The sequence below is a fragment of the Athene noctua genome, chromosome 15 (genome assembly GCF_965140245.1).
Source record: "Athene noctua chromosome 15, bAthNoc1.hap1.1, whole genome shotgun sequence".
Taxonomy (NCBI): domain Eukaryota; kingdom Metazoa; phylum Chordata; class Aves; order Strigiformes; family Strigidae; genus Athene; species Athene noctua.
In genome coordinates this window covers 1,676,791-1,696,814 of record NC_134051.1, presented here as the reverse complement: position 1 = coordinate 1,696,814, position 20,024 = coordinate 1,676,791, and the positions used below count along the sequence as shown (strand labels likewise).

Genomic DNA, 20,024 nt, shown 5'->3' with positions numbered 1-20,024 from the left:
CGCGGGCGGGCCTTGCGCGCAACGTCACGCGGCGGGCGCCGCTGATTGGCTGCCTCGGGGCGGGCGGAAGCGGGTGGCTGCCCCCCGCCGCGCTCTGGCCGCTCGGCGCCATGGCGGCGGCGCTGGAGGGCGGCCTGCGGGAGGCGGCGGCGGCGCTGGAGCGGGGTGGGGAGGCGGCCGCGGCGGCGCTGGGCGCGGTGCGGGCCGCGCTGGCGGCGGCGGGGGGCCCGGCCGCCCTCGGGGAGCGGGAGCGGGCGCTCTTCGGCGCCTTCCTGCGGAGCTTGGCCCAGGCGCCCCGCGCGGCGCGGCCCGAGGGCGTGTGGCAGAGCTGCTTCCTGGAGGGGCCGCCCGGCCTGGCCCTCTGCGTCCTGCTGGAAGCCCTCGCCTCCCCGAGGTCAGTCCGGCTTGGGCCGCGGCGGGCGGACGGGCGGGCGGCTCCCGCGGGCACGGCAGGGGATCCGGGGGCCTGCGCCCCGGTGGGAGACGGGCGGGGGCTCGTCCTTGTTAGAGTTTGTGTCGGAGCGCCAAGGGAGGGATGTCTGAGGATGCCCCACCGGTGGTATAACGGGCCGCAAACGTGCAGGTGGATGGAAGTGAGCGTGGGGACGCCTCGCTCTGCCCTCGGGCCCTCTGGATCCCTTCGTTTCAGAACCCACATACAGTGTTCATGCTTCCCGCAGAGGTCACAAGACTGTCTTCAGTTATGCTTACAGGATATCCTGAAATGTTAGAAACCGAGGAAACTATAGCAATACAAAGATATTAAAAACGCTTTGATTTGAATTTTATTTTTGTTAAAATTCTGTGTGATGGAGCAGAAGCATTGTGGTCATGAGACCACAACAGAAAAACAGTAGTGTGCGCATCTTTTTTTATCGGTTAGAAGGGGCAGGGACTCATTCCAGTTACTTTCTTCCAGCCCTGGCTTTCATCTGAGGGAGGTCGTTGAGGTACTGGAACAGTTCGTGCAGGAGGGACGGATTTCAGCTGTGATGTGGGAGGTCTGTCAGCAGCAAGCCCAGGCTGGTTCCCCTGACCTGCAGGAGGCCCTGCTCAACAAGATTGTATGTTTGCCTGATCATGTGAGCAATAAACTCCAGGGGAAAAACCCACCAGTATTCTTCCCACAGAACTACTTTCCTTTCTTGGGTGGTGCAGTTATCCAGGTGCTGCAGAAGATCTCCGATTCTCTAAGAGGTAAGACTGTGCTATAGAGATGGCTTTTCTGAAGAAGTGTTTAGTGCATGGACCCCCTTGGCTGGTGCAGATAACAGGTATTGCAGAGCCTCATATTCATCCTTCAGGCTGAAATTTGTTGTGCTTAAAAGCGTAAGATACAAGGAATGAGGAAGATGGCAAAGGGTTTTTAAAATCCCACTGAAAGCTGCAGTCCTGCAAGTGGTTAAATAGAATCATCTGTTGCCAAAACTTAATTGTGGTCACTCAGTCTGTGCTGAGGGAATTGTGTGGAAGATTTAGACTGTACTGAATGAACCAGTGGCTTTGTTACCGTTGAATTAAAGTGGGACTGAGCTACTTTAGTCTTCTGACTGCTGGGTGTCATTTTGTGCCTGTAGGGAGGTGGTGCTTGAAGAGAAAAGTTAAGCTTATGATTTCAGGCTTCAGTACTTGTAGAAGTATATACACCTTCTTCTGAAGGTTTTTTGGTGATGCTTTTGCTAAGCTTGTGTCTGTCTTATTCCAGGTGGCTTGGATTGCTCAATCTCTTTTGTTTCTCATGTCCTGGGGAAGGTGTGTGTCCATGGAAGACAAGGTGAGTATTCTACAATGGTATTTTGGGGAGTGGAAAGTGTTTTACTGTACTAGCATGGAAGGATGACTATGATGATGATCAACAGAGGGAGCAGGAGACTGACCAGTTAATACTTTGGGAGTTGGACTGTACAGGCTGCTCTCTGCTTTTTGAGGTTACTCAACTACATATCTCATAGATGTTGATGCTTTTCTGTCAGCTCATGGAATGTGATCTGTTCTCTCAAAACTTGATGAGGTTATTGGCCTTCTCACCCTGCCGTTTGGGGCATAACTATTAAATGCTCTTCTAGCGCTTTTCATCCAGTGGTCTGAAAGTGCCTTGTAAGTACCAGCATAAATCCCTGCCATATGTATAACCATTTAATGTGAGTAGCCTTCAGTCTGGCTTTGCTTAGGACTTTGAAGCCACTGAATGCAGAAGTAGTTAACCGGGCTAGGGAAGAAAAGATTTTTCTAGCTGTTTACTGTGATGAGGAATACTTGCAAGTTCCTCAGGCTTAGGTTAGTTCTCGCCACAGGAACAACTGTACATTGCATTTCTTCATCTTGTAAGGATCTTGAAATTTGCAGGCTGACCTTGAGTATCATTGTACCAGTTCTGTCCATCTGGTGTATTTGCCTGTTTTCTCTTTCACTTCAGAGGAAATTCTGAGCATTTTGCTACCTCGCCTGACGGATCTCACCAAGTCAGACTGCATCTGGCAAAGAATATGCTGGCGATTGGTTGAATGTGTGCCAGACCGCTGGATGGAAGCAGTGGTGCTTGGGTTTGTGCAGAGAGCACCTGGGTAAGAACTCCCTGATCCAGAGCAAAGGCTGGAATTTTTTCATAAATACTTGCAGCTTCTGAAAGATGCTGACATGTGTGTGTACGGGTGGGCCGTTTCTTACGGTGCCATTTCCTGGGAGACTTCAGGGGTAAAATAGCTAATTGTTCCCTTTCAGGTAGAACCTGTACCATTCCTTAAAAAGCTGCATCGTGCAGTGAAGAAACAAGTGAAAACATCCTTTGGGATTAAGGGTTTAGAGGTGTTTTAGAGATGGTTGCAAATAGCTGCTCACAGAATTTCCTGTGATTAGTAGCAGGATGACAGTAATTACATGGATTCCTAATGTTTTGCTGTTGACCTCTTGCTAGGGCAGATGTCTTGTCTCGGTTGTTGGGGAACCTGGTTGTGAAAAACAAGAAAGCTCAGTTTGTGGTGACACAGAAGGTGCTGCTCTTGCAGTACAGCCACTCGGTAAGGACTCTGCGTTGAACAGTTGTGTAGTAATGCCTGGTTCTCCCAAATGCCAGTGTGTTTTTAGCTGAGCTTCAGGTCTTCAGAATGAAGAATTAAATCTTACTCAAGAAGTCAGCCCTCAGTCTCTGCACATGTACCTGAGCTATACATCCCCTCAACTAAATGTAATGAAGAGGGAGTAGTAGGTAGTTGCTTTGAAATCATGGGACTCGTGTGCCCTCTCAGGGTTGATGACAATTAGCAGAATTACTGTATGCTTTTGCTGGAACCAAAGGGTTATTTGTGCATAATTTCCGTGTTCTGGGGAGTTGGAGACGTCTAGTTGATTTAGAATCTGGAAGAAGAGACTGAAGAAACCATGATCCACCCTCAAGGATAAGAATTAGATTGAAGAGATGAGATAGGGACTGGTTTGCTTTTTTTCCTGTGCACCTAAGTTTTTCACAAGGTGTTAGGAAGTGTTCTGTGGATTGTGATGATGTTGTGAGAGATGTGCTGCAGACTTTGTGTTCCATGTTTGCCTGGGACTGTGCTGATCTGTTTTTGATGGTAAAAATACTGTACTTTGTTCCTGTCCTGTTTTTCCATGTATTTCATCAGCAACTGCATGTGTGTGTTTGTTTTTTTACTTTTCTGTCTCTGAATGTTGTCAACCAGTCCCTCAGAATGAAAAGTTTAACACAGTAAAAATACACACTTGTCATTGCTGGATGACAGCTTTATACCCATTTAAAGCAAGACTCGTGGTTTTCATTGCAGACTTCAGTGCTGCAGAACCTCCTTGGCTACCTGTCCCTGGATAGCCTTCGGCGTGCCTTATTAATCAAGGTAAGGATAAGTAACATTGTTGGTGAGGTAGCCAATGAAAAAATTCTACTCTGTGTGTGTATGTGTGTCTGAGGGGGGTGCACACTTTTGGTACTTCTCTAAGATGCTTCTGTTGCTGTTCATGAAAGTGAGGGAAGCCCTGCCATATCACAAGTAAATTGTGATACACAAATTGAAGGCTTTCTGCACTGCTGGTATTAGTTTTTCATACTCAATTGGTAAATTGTCTTCCAATTTACATTGCTGCTTCCAAGCAGCAGAACTAATGAGGCTTTGATTTTGGCAGATGACCCACGTCCTCCATCCTTCTCAGCTTCCTCTGTCATCCCCTATTTGTGTGGCTGGGCAGATGGCAGCAAGGGATGGAGTTGGTTGAGAGCTGTCTCTCTCATCTACCTTTTCCTCAGGAGAGGTGCAGATATTTCCTCTCTCCAAGTCAGTAGGGTGATGGAACTTACAGAAATTTTGTATCTGTGGAAGTTTCTACCGTTTTATCAATTTGTTTTTTTCCCCAGTTACGTATTCTAAAATTATCTGGAAGCATTGGCAGCTATATAAGATTGGACTAAAACCATATAAAACCACGTAATTAAAAAAAATATTGGTTTTTTGACAATAATGCATATTGCTTTGCATACAATATATATGAGAAATTAACATATTTATCACTTTAAAATTAAAAAAAGCATTATCTTTAACAATATAGTAAATGAAGGTGGTGTGGAGTTCTCAGTTCATCAAACACAGTATGTTTTGGGCCCTGAAACACAGTTAGCTCTGTTTGTAGGGAGTGTAAAGTTCACCGGGAAACATGAAGACCAAAGGGCCATTTCAGAAATGTGCTTGAAAAAGATTACTCATGCATAGAAAAGATCCCTTTCAAGTCAACTTGTGTTCACTGGTTCAGGTGCTGCTAGAACTCTTGGAGACCTGGGGCAGCAGCAGTGCTGTGAAACACTCTCCACCTGAGCAGCAGCAGTATATTAGCAAGGCTATCCTCATCTGCCTCTCCCACCTGAAGGAGCATGAAATTGAGAGCTGCAGACAAGGTGAGGCAGTGGGAGAAGCCAGCGGTTAGATTTGTTTAACACAAGACCTGACTGTGAGTAGAAAAACATCTTGTTTTGATCTATGGATAAACAGAATTGTTCCATCTTTATCTTGGCAAACTGGATAGCCTGCTGGAATCCTCTTTAGCACTGATGATACATAATTTCAAGTGCCTAGCTTTAGATTATGAAATTAGAGAGGCATATCCTTGAACTAAGGTTCTTCCGTGAACAGTGGTTAAGGAACCCTTAAGTTCTGTCACAGAAAGACAGTGACTGACTGTGGGACTGGTTAGAGGAATGGTGTGATTTGCAATTTATAGGCTTACTGTTGGAGCATGAGTAAGGCTCCGGGGCGACAGGGGGAAGTACATCAGGGTAAAAAGCTATCTGCTTGGTCCCTGACTATCCGTGTGCATTCCTCCCTGTCATTCTGTTCCCCTCGGTGTGAGGTGAGTCGGGGTAGTAAGTTACTGGCAAGGTAAATTTCTGATCTAAAATTGCTGTTGCAATAAGAAAAATTTCTGTCCAATATCTGGGGTTACTTTTGTGTGTGTGTGGCTTTCTGCTTCATTCTTCTTTAGGTGAATGAGTTGTTGTTTACTAACAGTACTGCAGTTTTATAATCTGTCTTTTATCTGACAGCTGTTGAAAAGATAAGCTTTTCTGAGTTGAAGGAGTTCAGTCTAACATCAGTAAGCCTTCCTGGTAAAGCTGGCAACCATCATTCTGTGTGGGCTGAGACATACTGGTATTATCTGCCTGTTTCAAATCTAGTTGGTGAGGAAAATCTCTCCTTCCGCGATTGATGTACTGGTCAGAATTTGTAGCACAGTAATCCCTCCATGGTTGTTGTACTAGCCAGAATTTGTAGCTTCCTCAAAATGTGACTTTTCACTTAAGTGTCTTTAAAGCCCTGTAAAAACAAGCTAAAGATTGACTTGATTTACCATCTTTTTTTGTTTCAGTGAAAACGAAACTACTCCACATTTAGAATATACTGTAATGTTTTGTTGGCTTCAGACCCCATGGAGAAGCAGGGCTTTATTATATTGATGCTGAAGGGCAATGCTGCCATTGCAGAAAGAGAAGTCACAGTTGCATGGCTCCTTCCTATCTTTCTACCCATTATTGGGTGGTGAGTGGCTAAAGATGCCCTCGCAGGAAACTGGCATACAGATGTGGGTTTGTTTCTATCATTGTTTCATGCACTGTTTGTTTTGGGTTTTTTTCAGAGCTTCTCACAAGCATGATGGAGGGTGTGAAATGCCACCTGGACAGCAGTCTGCCACAGATACGGTGTCTGGGAATGATTGTGGCAGAGAGCATTAGTTCGAAAGTAAACACTGATGGGCCTGTCCTGAAGTTTCAGGTGAAGTTTGTAATGAAATTTATGTTTGGTGTGCAGGGCTTAGAGGAAATAAAAGCTTTAAACCAGGCGATGCAGGGCATTATAGCAAGTTCTAACACTGTCTGGAAATAAGGAGAGGTGGCAGTACTTTCAAAAAGAAAGGATATCTGTTTACAAAAACCAATTGTATAGAACACAGCTAGGTGGCTGAGAGCGATCTTAAGAGTGTAATCTGATGGCAAATTCAGGGTAAACTGATGATAATAAAGGACTACTAGGGGATTCCCCTATTGCATGAGGGAGTCTGAATCTGACCGACAGAACTTGAGAGGGAACTTCAAACCTAAACCAATGGTGAACATTCAGTCTCTGACATGGTGGGAAGACCTGCTCTGAGTTGAGATTCTCAAGACTGACATGGGGATATATGCTCTGCTCTTTCCAGTAGAGTTTGTAAGAATTACATAATTAAATCACATTACTTCTTTAAAAACCTGCATCATCCCTCATTGCATTGCCGTTTATTTTAAAGATTGTAAGTGACATTCAGGTAAGGTCTGATCAGGTACTACTGTTAAATGTAGGGACAGAGGTTGCATATGGCACAGATCACTGTGCAGCGTAAATACATTACTGCTGGCAGCACAGTGATTGAAACAAATGGAATTTGTGTGGATTCATCTCTTCATGATTCAGTCTTCATTTGCACACAGTAGAAGGGTTAAGTGTTGAATGCTGGTCGTATTTTCAATCAAATAGAGTGCAGTAACAGTTTTTCTGAATGCCTAGTATGAAGAAGATGATGAAGTTAGAGAATTGAAGTCCCTTCTGGTGCAGACTCCACCATCCTGTGTTGTCCCCAGCCTTCCAGATGATGAGTAAGATATTGCTACTATTCATCTCCATGTCATCTTTTTGCCATTCTTCATACCTTTTTTTGAGTTACACACTAGAACTGTATATAGTATTCAAGATGTCTTATATACTCTTAAGCATTATTTTGCACCTTTCTTACAATGCAGTGGAGTTGTGTTTAATTCATAATTAAAATGTATTACAGTCACTTGTTTGATAGCTGCACATGGTGCAGCCATGCTGCAGGGGTCCTGTGTGCCCCTGCCTAGAATCAAACAGGCCTTTCTGTTTGCATCTTGTAAATCTCACATTTGGGCCATATGCCCCTATTCATCTGTGACAAAAATCCAGCATATCTGTTAGTCTAAAGACTGGTTCTTTGGTGCCTTAACTTTCATGGTATCTGCTGAGGCTCTTCGAAGCACTTAGTTTTATCAGTGGAGGAATGATGCGCTTCTTGTAATTAGCAAATGAAACTATCCAGCACACCAGTGAAGTGCGGAAGATTTATTGCTCCAATTTTAGGGGCATACTCAGCATAGACAGCTGTTTGAGACAGCATTTGAGAAGTAGAGAGATGAAAGGACCATGCCAAAGCCCACAGAAATAGGTACAGAGACAGAAAAAAAATTCTCAGTTATTGTATTCATCCTCTTAGCAATGGTTAAAGCTGTTTCTTCCCTATTTGTTCAGTTTCATTCACAGCTTCAAATATGGTGCAGGCCATCGTGATCCAATTATCATAGATGAGTCTTTTCTTAGCAGTCCTAAGGTTAATGCATACTAACATTATCCAGGTTAGTGCAGGGGAACACAGCAAATTAGCTTAATTTTTGTTATCCATTCTTCTGTTAAGAGATTCTGCTTCTCTTCTCTCATCCCATTCTCCTTCCCAGGACTTAGTTCCTTGTGTCAGCCCAGCCAGGGAGACTTCAGCAGAAAAAAAACATCTGCCATTCTGTTTAGGCCGCAAGGGTTGATAGTGTGAGTAGTTTCATGCTTGTGAGTAAGGACTGTTACTTTATTAGCTTTAATACTTCTTGTTCCTCACAGCAGGAATGAGAAGGCAGATGCTGCACTGCCATCAGTACTGGAAAGTAACAAGAAATCATGTACAGCAGCCCCTGTGATGCCAGATGATGAGTCAGATGCTGAGCTTGACAGGTATGGGGTAAGAAACTGGCAGGAAACAGAAAATAAATGGCAGGTTCTTAAGAGCAGATGTGGGGAGAAAGGAGCTATTGGTAGCTGCATTTCTCAGCAAATCTTGTGCTTTCTGACTTTGTTCAGCTGAGTGGTATGTAGCAGAGTAGGACTTTGTGTAGGAAATGGCATGCAAATATGTTAGTCAATAATTTAAGCAAAGCCCCCATCATGTACAACCATTGTATTTATTCCATTTGACTTAGATACATGTTTCCTGAAATTATGGATGTAATACCCATTTTAATAGTGGACCTGCCTTATTCTGTCACTTTACCAATATATAAAGAAATCTTAGGAACCAACCTGTTGTGTCTGAGTCACCTGACTCCTTCCTGCGCTTCAGCAGGGGATCCAGGTCCAGATCTGGTCACAGAACTGCTCTTTCACTGAGCTTCAGAGTAATTCATAGAACTTCCTGAGGAGCCCTTTCAAGCCAGGCTTCAACAGTGCTGCTGGATGATGGTGTTATGGCAATGTGTGTGCTGGTTCTTTCCCTTTTGTGTGGATAACTGGGGAAAGGAAGAACAATTATGCCCCACAGACTAACTCTTACCTTTATTTCTTTTACAGTGATGATGACCTCATCCCTTACGACATGTCAGAGGACAAAGAACTGAAGGTTAAGGCTCCTGTGTATATCAGAGACTGTATTGAAGGTAGGAGATCTTGGTCTGAGGGTTTATTTGTTTCTTACTGGTTTTGGAAGAGTGATCTCTGTAGGTTTTATTTTTCCTGAGCTAATTTGAAGAAGCTGTAGGATTTCAGTGATCTGAGCTCAAGTGTTGAACTGTAATTTCTGAGTAAGTTCAATTTAGTTCCTAATGCTGGTCATGCACTGGGTCAGTGATCCCTGCCTACAACAAGACCGACTATTGGCAGAAGAAAGTTGGAGGTATATACCCAAGCACAGCCATTCTGTTAATAGCTTTTGTTTGTCTTTTGATTACCTGCAGTCCTGGCAGGATCTGAAGATGTGGACAAATGGGAAGCTACAGTCAAGGCTCTTGAGAGCTTGGTTCGAAAGAATCCAGCAGCAACAAGAGAGGTGAAGTAGTATGAGCTAAGTTACCAGTGGGCTGTAACACAGGGTTATCCCATTGCCCTCGTGAGGAGACTAAACGTGCCTGTAGAGCAGCAGGCCAGGCTAATGTGTACCTGAATTTAAAGCTTTCAGTTTGGGAAGGGAAATAGAAGGAAATAGTTGCTTTGGAGGTGAGGCTACAAGGAACAAAGAATCAGGCAAAGGCGCTGGCAACAGTGTGGCATTTAGCAGCTCCAGTGCTAAAAATGAAAAGCATTGCAGGCAGAGCTTGTCAGTAACGTGAGGAAGCTCCGTGCTTTGTGCTGAGCAGAAAAAACATCAGAAATGCAATTTACAGAGCAGCCATGAATTTCACAGACCAATTGATTTTATTTTTGGATTTAATTGGTTTTGAATTTAAATTGAATTGTTATTCCTCAACAAAAAGGGAGATAAAATCAAATGGACTTTCCCTATTTGCTTGTACAAGCACAACGTCTTCCCAAGGGAGTAGTTGGATTGTACTGATCAAGATGAAAAGCTCAGATGAGAGGAACTTGGGACAAGCTCAGTGGTGTGATGAGTGCTCACCTCCACTTGTTAGTGAACACTTGAAGGTGGCAGAGATATAAGCCTCTGCCTGCTGAGAAAGGGAAGGGGTGTAGTCTGGTAGACAATGGGTGATCTGCTGCTGCTTATCAGACATGTTACTGAGCTGGATGGGCTTTGGGTCTGGTATTGTACCCTTTAACCCAAGTCCCCCTATCATGATGCAGCTACTTGTCCAAAAAGCCAAAGTGAATGTGGACAGAGAAATCAGCATCAGGGTTTGTTCAATGTTTTGAGCAATCTTTCCTGATGGCATTTAGCTTAATGTGTTTTCTCTCCCTGCTAAGCAGTGGACATGTTGCCTGTATTCCATACCCTCGTTGTCTTTGCCTAAATATTAGAAATGGAAAATGGACACTGTTGTGTAAATTCTGTGAGAAAGAAAACACCTGCAGGGATTTGATTCTTTTTTTCATATTTTGAGCAGGTTAGTGTGGAGCTGGCAAAAATACTACTGCATCTGGAGGAGAAGACCTGCATTGAAGGCTTTGGGGAGCTCCGTCAGAGAGCTCAGGTCGCTGTTTTAACCACTGATCCGATACCTGTGAGTCCCTCATACCGCTTTCCTTTTTCCAGTTGAGGCACAGGCAAAAAATGAAGCAACTGAAGTCTCTTGCTAGCTTGATAGAAGCAGCTGTCAAGAGTGTGGTAGGATAGCTAGTTCATGTCTGACAGCATTTACGCAGAGATGGGCTATGTACTGAAAAATATACATGGATGACTGGAACAACAGGCAAGAGAAAACTGTCAGAGCTGTAACAGACTGGAATAACTGTTTGGAGACTGTTAGTATGAGTATACCTGACAAGGCAAATTAGGTAAGGACTTAGTGCACTGCAGGGAAATTATTTCACATGGAAGGGAAGCTGAAGCACAGAGGGCTTCTCTAGAAGATGACTTGACTGGAGATTGTAATCACAGAATGGTTTGGGTTGGAAGGGACCTTTAAAGATCATCTACTCCCAACCCTTCCTGCCGTGGGCTGGAACACCTTTCACTAGATAGGGTTGCTCAAAGCCCCCTCCAACCTGACCTTGAACACTTCCTGTGCTGGGGTGTTTACAACTCCTCTGGGCAACCTGTTCCAGTGTCTGCCCACCCTCATAGTAAAGAATTTCTTCCTTATGTCCAATCTAGATCTGTCCTCTGTCGGTTTAAGACCTTTACACCTCGTCCTATTGGTACTGGCCATGGTAAAAAGTCTCTTTCCATCTTTCTTATAACCCCCCTTTAAGTATTGAAAGGCCACAGTAAGGTCTCCTTCAAAGTGCCAGAGCTACTGTGGCAATTGTGTTGTTAACCTCTGCATAGGAGGGAGAGCAGAATGGCAAAGTCCCTTCTGTCATTTACTTCCTCTGGGAGCACCCAGAAGTGGAAGTGTCTGAATTTCCCCTATTTGCGCACTGTGTCTCTTCCCTTCCCTTGGAGGCTTGTTAACTAACAGGAAGCAGGGCCTCTCCTGAAATAGAGTGCTTTTAGAATTAGTGGGAACATTGTTTCCAGCCTGGGTTTGTGTTCACTGTGCCTTGATTTTTCTGTACAGGTAGCAAAATACTTGACCTCCCAATTCTACTCTCTGAACTACAGTCTTCGTCAGCGCATTGACATTCTTGATGTAAGTGCTCTTCTCTTTACTTCTCAGTTTCCTTGGGTCTTTGTTGCACCAGTGCTGTTTCCCTGAGATGTAATGGGGTTACCTTTTATTCCTTGGAGGAGGAGGCAGAGGCATGGGAATCTCTTATGTCAGTATTTGTGCCTGGCATTCCCCTCTTGTTCATAACCTTTCACACTCCAGTTGTACAGCGATCATCCCCCACAGAATGCAAAGCATATGATGGTCATTTGCCTGGGGGAAGCCACTGCTTCCTAACGTGTCTGTTATGTCTTCACTTTCTGAAAGACAGTAATCTGCCTGTGACTCCTTCCACATCATTTCACTTACTGTGTCTGAAGGAGACACAGTTCTGTTTCAGGCCTAAGTGACCAAGTGCTTGGACCCCAGAGCCAGTTGGTTGGCTGGGGGTCTGTTACCTTGCCGTTCTTCATTCTGAACCTGTTGTGCCTTGCTGTTCTTAGCAGTTTGGGTGCAGGTAACTCTCTTGTTCCCTAGTACAAGGATTAGTCCTTTTCTCCCTCTTTTTCATCTAGGTATTGGTTTTGGCAGCTCAGGAACTGTCCTGTCCCAAATCCCATGGGAAGACCAAGCATTCTGGTGCCCAAAAACCTTGTATCCAGCTCTTTCCTGGAAGTGACAGCTCTAAGGACTGGAGAAGAATTGTTGATGAGAGGATCAAAAGCAAGACTCGGAGATTTGCTATGGTGAGGCCAGGGCAGAAACAAATGTCAAATGCAGCAAAAATACGGACGCTAGGAGGTGCTGTAGTTCTATCTGGAAAGAGCAAAATACCTGTGAAATTGGTCCCAATCCAAAGGAAAGACTGTAACTTCAAATACAAATTTATATTAGTATCTGGCTGAATCTTTCAGTGCAGAGTACCAACTCCTGATGTACTCTCCCAGCAGGAAAAGAAAGCTTTAACTCCTTGCCTTGCACCGAGGGATAGTTGTTGCTCTGTGATTGTTCTGAGCTTGTCTGGCTGCTTCAGGGAGCTGTGACTGCACCTCATGGATCCAGATTATCAGACTGGTTGCCTCTGGACTGGACTCTCTCATCCTTCCTATTTTTCAGGGAGATAAATTGATGCCAGTTTCCCAGTTCCTAGAACTCCCCTGTGGTTCATCCTGGAGAACTTGCTTTCCAAAATTCCTTTATCCCTTACATGTTCTTGTTTCTTGTATCTAACCCAGCAGTACTGAGCTATATTGTACTGAAATACTTAGATGTGCAAGAGGATCTGAAGTGGGAAGTGAGCAGTTCAGTCTGGAAACTAGTAGCTGTAGGCATAAAAGCAAGCAGTGGCTGACGGTGGGATGGCTGCAAGGACACAACTGACAGTGTCCAGTGAAGTGGAAGAGTTGGGTGCTGCATGTGTCTATGCTTCGTTTTTCTCTTGGACAGGGCCGGTCTCAAGTGGAACTGGCTGCCGTCCCAAATGAGTTCAGTTCTGTTGCTGGGCACTTCTTCTTTCCATTGATTCAGCACTTTGACAGGTGAGTGTGCACACCTGGGGGTGTGAGGATGGCAGCTGCCAGTGAGCCCTTCTGCATGCCTTGGAGCAGCAGGCTAAACCCCCGAGGCTGTGTTGGAGGCCAGTGACACCACACCAATGCCTGGCTCATGCAGAAAGCTTATAGAAGAGGGGTTTATGGTCTCTTGGGCTTAGCCTATGAAGTCTTGTTGGGCAGGAGTACATAAGACCCTACAGAAGTCAAGATACATTATGAGGAATAACCTGTCAGCAGGTACACAGGCAGATGATTTTGGCAAGTACCAAAGCAGTTGGTACTTGCCAAACCAACCCTCCACCTTGGGAGGTTTAAAAACTCCAGAACTCAGACTGCAGTCTTTAACCAAAGTTAACTGTCTCAGGTTTGGGCCTGTCACCATGACTGGTCCTTGTGACTGTGTTATAGGGCACAAGACATGGTTATTGTCAGTCACATAAGTCTTTGTTTACCTAAGGAAGGCTGAGTAATTGATTCTTGTAATACCAGTCTTAATAGTTTGTTTCTCGTATGGCAGTGGTGCTAGCTTTTGCATGCAGTTTTTTCTTAGTAAAGCCTCTTGGTAGAGTAAGTGATACCTGCTGTAGGAGTAGAGGATATTACTGGTCTGGGAGCAAAGATGAAAGAGCTGTGGCTGATGTTAAATTGGGAATGACTGTATAATGACTGTTGTTGGAGGGATTCAAGCTTGTGGAGGGATTCAAGCTTGTGGAGGGATTCAAGCTTGTGGAGGGATTCAAGCTTGTGGAGGGATTCAAGCTTGTGGAGGGATTCAAGCTTGTGGAGGACAGTTTGCCCTGTATAACCACCTTGCCTGTTCTAAGGATGCACTGATGGATCTTCTCACTGCTATTGGACTGTGTATCTTGCACTTGCAGGCCTTTGACAACGTTTGATCTCCTGGGGGAAGATCACCTTGTCCTTGGAAGACTGGTCCACACCTTAGCAATCCTGATGTACTTGGCTGTCAACACTGTGGTAAGAAAGGCTGCATGAGAGACTTCCAGCCTGGGAACTCAGAGATGCCTTATGAAATAGCAGCATGCTTTGGGGCCTGCTACAGCAAGTTAGAGCTGTACATGCTGAGGAGTTGTGAAAAGGGCTGGGAAAAAGTGGTCAGAAAAGAGACATGGGATTCAAGACACCCCTGCGCTATCTTTTGTTGCTTTTGGTAGAAAAACTATCAACTTCTGTGGGAAGTTGGGCACATCGTTTCACTTTACTGCTTAAATTTCCTCATCTGTAAAATAAAGTTAATTGTAACTGGGATCTTCACAACAGTGTATTGCAAGATTCAGTTCTGTGTGGCAGTGTGAATGGGAAGGTATTCAGTGTTTTCTGTCATGATCCTGTTTTGCAGGCAGTTACTGCAATGGGACGGGCACTACTGGAGTTTGTTTGGGCTCTGCGTTTCCACACTGACTCGTAAGTTGTAGTTGTATGTTTTAATTTTTAAAGATCAGGTGTGAGCCAGTCTCCAGCCATGGTTTGCTGTTGTCCAAGACTAGCACCTGACTGAGAATGTCAGTGACTTAATGCATTAACTCTATGCTCTCCTCCAGCCTTCTGTTCTTATGTCTAAGCGTTGCAAGGATATGTAATGAAGGCATTGCTTTAATGTCACACCAACATATGAACTTGACTAGTGTCTTCTAGTGTGGTGGCACAGTCATTACCTGTAGAAAGCACAAATTTCTTGAGCAGCTATCCGTGTGATAGTTTCATCTGTGTTTACTCAGGGAGCTCTTAAAACTTTAGATTCAAAACCAGCATTCAGCCTGGAAAGAAACTTGCATGTAGCCAAATGCTGTAAATGTCCAATTTCTGTTTTGATCTCAGACTTGTTCAGGACTGGATTATGCCAGGCTCCCTGCACCACTGCATGGCAGGGGCTCTGTATGTGGGCACTCTGTCAGCTGGTGTGTGATTATGCTCCTAATTAGTAGGAATATGGCAAAATCACAATCAAAAGCATTTGAAATTAGAGAAGGTAAGAGCATGAAGCTGCAGACTAACCAGTTCGGTCTTCAACAGGTATGTGCGCCAGGGTCTTTTGTCCTGTATCTCCTCCGTGCTCCTCAGTGTCCCTAAGGAGCGTCTTCTGGAAGACGTGACAGAAGAGCTTTTGGAGACTCAGTCCTGGCTGGGAGGTAAGATGGGGTGGATGGGGTGGTGTAACGCCAGTGGTTTTGTGGCTCTGGTCTTTGTGCAGTGTTTCTTGAATTGTGATGGTAGCAGTAATGTCTAATGTTGTGCATCAGAGATTTGCATGATAAGCCTACTTCTGACTTGCTTGTAAGTTTTGGGCAAATAACAGACCAGGCTGTGTGCTGTACAGATGTATTATTGAGGTGTCTAAAGCATAAGCTGAGACCTGCGTATGGCATTTCAGAGTGTGACTATCCTCACGGACCAACCAAAAAATCTCAAAATGTGGTATGGGCCCCCTTTCTCTGTCTAAGCATGCAACCACCCACCTCATGAAGCTGCAGAAAGTATTGTCATATTGCATATTACATCCAGGCAGTGACTTTGACCAGCAGTAACATACAAGGCTTGTGTGGCCCATTTACACCGTGTGCACAGAAGACGGGTTTCATTAGTGCTAAAAATAGGAGGAAGAAGAGCATGGCCCCATCTCCTAACTTCCTATTGCTGATGGAAAGAACAACCTGTGAAAGACAGCAGATGACTTTGCATGCTGCACCCAACGCACCCTACATTGACACAGCCTGCGTTTGTGGGTTCTGGTAGGCTGGAACTGCACGCACTGGTGGTCAGGTACTGCGGTGTGCTGGAAGGACAAGAGGAAGTAATGCTGTGTGCTTTGTGGCTCTGAAGCCTCCACTGTATTCTGAGTGGACCTCATGTGACTCCCTGGGTTGGTTTCCTTCACCATTCTCACTCTTGGTGAGTTGGCTTCCCACAGGGAGCAGGCAGGAAGTGACAGTGTCACAGCCAGCCTCTGGTCCTTGCAGGTTGTGGAGCTCTTTGCCCTGTAAAAGGAAGAGAGCTGCCTTGTAGGGCTGAAAACTTTACTTTTCCCATGATGTGGTGTGCTCTGAGGAATCTTCTTGTCTCTGCAGTTAACACTGTTGTTACCGAGTAAAGCCTTTCCAGGAATGTTACAAATGTCTTTTCAGCATGAGGGTCTGCGTAATCTGTTTTTAATGAGGTTTTTTTGAAAGGAGGAAGATGACAGAACTAATAGCATCTTCATATGCCTGTAGGTTGTGTAATAGCCATCCCTTTACATGTAGTGCTTTTCCATGAAAATTTCATGGTAGATCGTGGTGGGAACGAGAGCAGGATAAGATCACAGCTATGTGGATAGCAGAGAAGGGGAAACTATTGTAGGAGTCATTTAGAAACCTTAAAGGACACGACTCCAGCTCCACATCTGGTCAGGTGCAATTTAAGTGCAGTTTAAAAGGGCTTCTAGAGCTGCTTCCTGAAACACAACAGCTTTTTGGGCTATGCCTTTGCTGTTTGTTGTCAGATTGCTGGTAAAACAGCTATCACAGGGAGGCACTGGGCTCCTCCTTGCTGCTCCAACAGGCAAAGTCAGTCACTAGGTATCTACTTTTGGGACTGAATCATGGTTTTGAGCTAGCAGGCTTCCTGTTGCTTCAGGATCCTTACAGACCTGATTTGCAGGAGGTGTCACATATTAGAGCTGCTGTAGCTGGGAAAAATTACAAGCTGTCAAGTGTGCAAGCCTTCTGCTACCATGCTTTAATGGCCAGAAGTTATCACTTTGGGTTTCAGCTTAAAGCATCTACATTTCTCCTGCTATGGCTAAAGCACAATGAGGGACAGTGGGCTAGAAAATGTTATCCATGAAGCATTCAGTAGAAATCTACAAATCTGCTCCAGTTTGTTGCTGTATCGCAGCCTGTGCAGATTACTGTAGTTCGTTATGTGAATGTGGCTGACTGTTCCTGCCCTTCAGCCTTTGGGCTGTAACTAGAACTGTTCCCCGTTAGAAAGTGTTCACAGTGTGGTGTAAGAAACTACTCAGTCACTGTCAGGGTACTGTCTGCTTAGTGGATGTTCCAGGACATTTCAGCTGGGGAGAGAGGCGAGGATCCACCCTGTACTTGCTTGTCATTGCCCTTAATGCCATGCTGGAGCTATTACTAAGTATCCTAATCTTTCCTGGGGGAGGGAGGGAATACCTAAACATTTCTAGGAAACAGTTCCTTTGATTCCTCGGCTGCTGCCTTTGAGGGAATTCCCCACCCCTTGCAAGTGCTGTAGAGCTATGTCATAGGTGAGTTTGGTTTATGTAAGGACCTGAATGATATTCTGGTGCCCTGTGCCTCCCTTTTGGTGGCAGCAGTTCAAGTCCATGCTCATGGCAATTAGAAACAATGCCAACATCAGTTTCTTAGCTTTTGAGTTATACTCATCTGTCCTGTAGCCTCCCCCTTTTTGCCTTCTGTGGAGGGAGTGTGGAAACACCACCGTGGAGCTCTCCCTGAGGTTATAAATAGCCCTACTCATCGGCGTGAGTCATGTGTTTGGGCTGACAGTGCTGTGCTCTGAGCACACCGCTTGTGCGTACAGGATATCCTTACTCAGGCTCTCTGCTCTTCCAGGCTCCCCCTGCTCAGACATCCTGCGTGCATCCTGGTTTTCACTTTGCAGGCCCGTTAAGGGCCCCTGAAATAACAGCTGCTGGAAGCAGTTTCATGCCCTCCCTTACATGCTGTATAAAGTGTGAAAGAACTACTAGTTTATCAGAAGACTAATCTCTCAGAACGGAGAATGTGTTGAAACTTGGGACCTGCGTCTTTTTCTCCCATTTGAAGAGCAAAGTGACCAAGATTTCAGGAGGGAGCACTGAGTGTTGGAGCACTGAGCATTTGTTTAGGTTGCAGGAATTGACAGAACAGAGTCTTTAGGTTTTCTAATTGCAAACTGCATTCATGCTAGTCGATCAGCTGTAGAAAGGTTGTGTATAGCTCAAGGGCACAAGTACAAATTCCAGCATGGAGGTTATCTCATAGAAGGCAAGGTCACACAGTTTCTGTAGTGTTTCAGCCCAACTGACAATCTTTGTTTCTGCTGTAAGAATTAACTGAGCATTATTACATGTGACAGTCAGGGCTTAGCTAAACTTGTACTGCTTAAGATGACTGATCTGGTTTGTGCATCTTTGCCTTCTGGTCTAACATAATTCCTGCAAGTGCTGATGTCCAGCCCAGACTTAGCTGCATTTGGTGTTGCATTTAGTGCCATTCTGTGATGGTCAGGGAAGCAGCAGAGAAGCGTTAGGTAAAGGGCAGTTTCTCCCCTTTTCCAACTAACAGTGGCTGCTTCTTTTACAGATGTGGTGGAGAAAGATCCAGATGGGGACTGCAGGAGGCTGGCTTTGCAGAACTTGCTACTAATGGAGAACCTGAAAAAGAAACTCATAACTGTCCTTCCTAGCTGAAGGGTAAAAGAAATGACCTGTACCTCGTACTCTTGCCAGCTGGATGTGTGTAGGCACTGCTGGGGCTGCTTCAGCCGTCACCTGGCTAGAGAAGAGGAAGGAGGGGGGAAGGGTGCAGAGCTGTAAGCCAGCAAACCTGACTTGACATCTGGACTTTGTAGTGGAGGCCAATTTAGTGAGCTATTGCTATCCGGTACGGGGTGTACAGATGCAGGAAGGTAGGCGAGCTCTGCCATCCTCCCCACACCTCCCCAGCCCCCACCCTCAGCTATTTATAATCTTGGCAGGTTTGAGTGCTCTGCTAAAAATACAGGGAAGATCTCATAGCAGACTTCTTGTCAGAAAAACAGGAGGGCTGGAGAGGGCCACTTACCTCCCAGGGCTAAGTCTGACATGCCCATAACAAATGCTCCCGTGCCTTCCAGCAGCCAGCGTTTGGCAGAGTATCTGCTGTCAGCAGGGGTGACATGGTGTAGCAAATGACACCACTGATGAGGTGTAAGAACTGAACAGCTACACTGAGTTCTGAAAATGTGCCAGACCTTAAAGTCTTGAGCTAGAGCTGTGCTGTGGTTAGGAGCGAACAAAGCAGGAGGGTTTTTTATGTAATCTTAGTACAGAAATAAATTTCTATTAAAGGATATCTAACACTCAGATTTTTCACCTTAAAGTCTCTCCTCACCCTTCCCTGAAAGCATACAATTTTAAAACTTCATACTCAAGTTTTGAAGCAAGTCACAAAACAGGAAAAAGAAAAATCACTAAACAGAAGGGCTGGTTGGTACGAAATGTATGAGAGTGATTTTATAAATAGACCTTCGTGGGGCAGGGTAACAGGCTTGGAGGGGAGCAAAACTTGGTTGATTACATTGGACTTCACTTCTCGCGGTCCTACCTCTGCCAGGGAAGAATTCACATCCTGAAATCTGACTAGGAGTAGCTTGACATAACTGTGATGGTTGGAAGAGAAGCTTCAAAGTGAGAAAAAAGCTTCACTGGCTCAAAATGACCCAGCTTGAGCAGGGAGGATTGGATGACTTCCAGAGATCCCTTCCAAGCCCAACCATTCTGTGATTCTGAAGGTTAGTCCAGATTTCGGTAGTTTTAGCCCACGTGACCCCATGACGTATTTAAATACAAAAGCTTTGGGTTAGGGGAAGTCTTCCTTTCATTTTGCAGTAGGGGAGTAGTTTTGACTTTAACCTAAGCTCCTACCCAAATGGGACAGAGATTGCTGATTTCTAGGGAATGACAAAACAGCACCTTAGCAGATCAAAGCTGTACTTGAAAAGTTTGCCAACTCCGGAGTTTCCACCCCAGTTACTCAGCTCTTTTTCTGTACTCAGAAAAACACCTGAAGTTGCAACATGCAGTTCTTGTTGGGTTTTTTTCCCCCCTCCAATGTATTAAATTACTAAAACCAGCTTCATTATAGGATATACATTTTTATCTTTGTATGTAGTGTTTGAGATACTAACTTCAACACTGTTGCTTGTACCATCAAGCAGGAAGAATAAAT

General features: G+C 45.0%; 1 protein-coding gene across 1 annotated transcript; it reads left to right on the top strand.

Annotated features, from left to right (window-relative positions):
• Nucleotides 1–285: 285 nt before the first annotated feature.
• On the top strand, nucleotides 286–19,541 carry TELO2 (telomere maintenance 2). Its single transcript, XM_074919202.1, has 21 exons — nucleotides 286–394; nucleotides 920–1,197; nucleotides 1,706–1,774; nucleotides 2,417–2,564; nucleotides 2,915–3,017; nucleotides 3,780–3,848; nucleotides 4,756–4,897; nucleotides 6,133–6,269; nucleotides 7,038–7,126; nucleotides 8,157–8,267; nucleotides 8,880–8,965; nucleotides 9,263–9,354; nucleotides 10,367–10,483; nucleotides 11,483–11,554; nucleotides 12,088–12,258; nucleotides 12,959–13,050; nucleotides 13,944–14,043; nucleotides 14,426–14,490; nucleotides 15,100–15,215; nucleotides 18,399–18,508; nucleotides 19,410–19,541. Exons 2-20 carry the CDS (start codon nucleotides 993–995, stop codon nucleotides 18,503–18,505), a joined length of 2,091 nt encoding a protein of 696 aa, XP_074775303.1. The 5' UTR covers nucleotides 286–394; nucleotides 920–992; the 3' UTR covers nucleotides 18,506–18,508; nucleotides 19,410–19,541.
• The last annotated feature ends 483 nt before the right edge of the window (nucleotides 19,542–20,024 follow it).

What these genes read in the sequence shown, in the direction of transcription:
- TELO2 (XM_074919202.1), top strand. Translation starts at nt 993, where the DNA reads ATGTGGGAGGTCTGTCAGCAGCAAGCCCAGGCTGGTTCCCCTGACCTG. An exon ending in GATCTCCGATTCTCTAAGAG is followed by an intron (nt 1,198 to 1,705) that starts GTAAGACTGTGC and finishes GTCTTATTCCAG; the next exon opens with GTGGCTTGGATTGCTCAATC. An exon ending in TTGATTCAGCACTTTGACAG is followed by an intron (nt 13,051 to 13,943) that starts GTGAGTGTGCAC and finishes TTGCACTTGCAG; the next exon opens with GCCTTTGACAACGTTTGATC.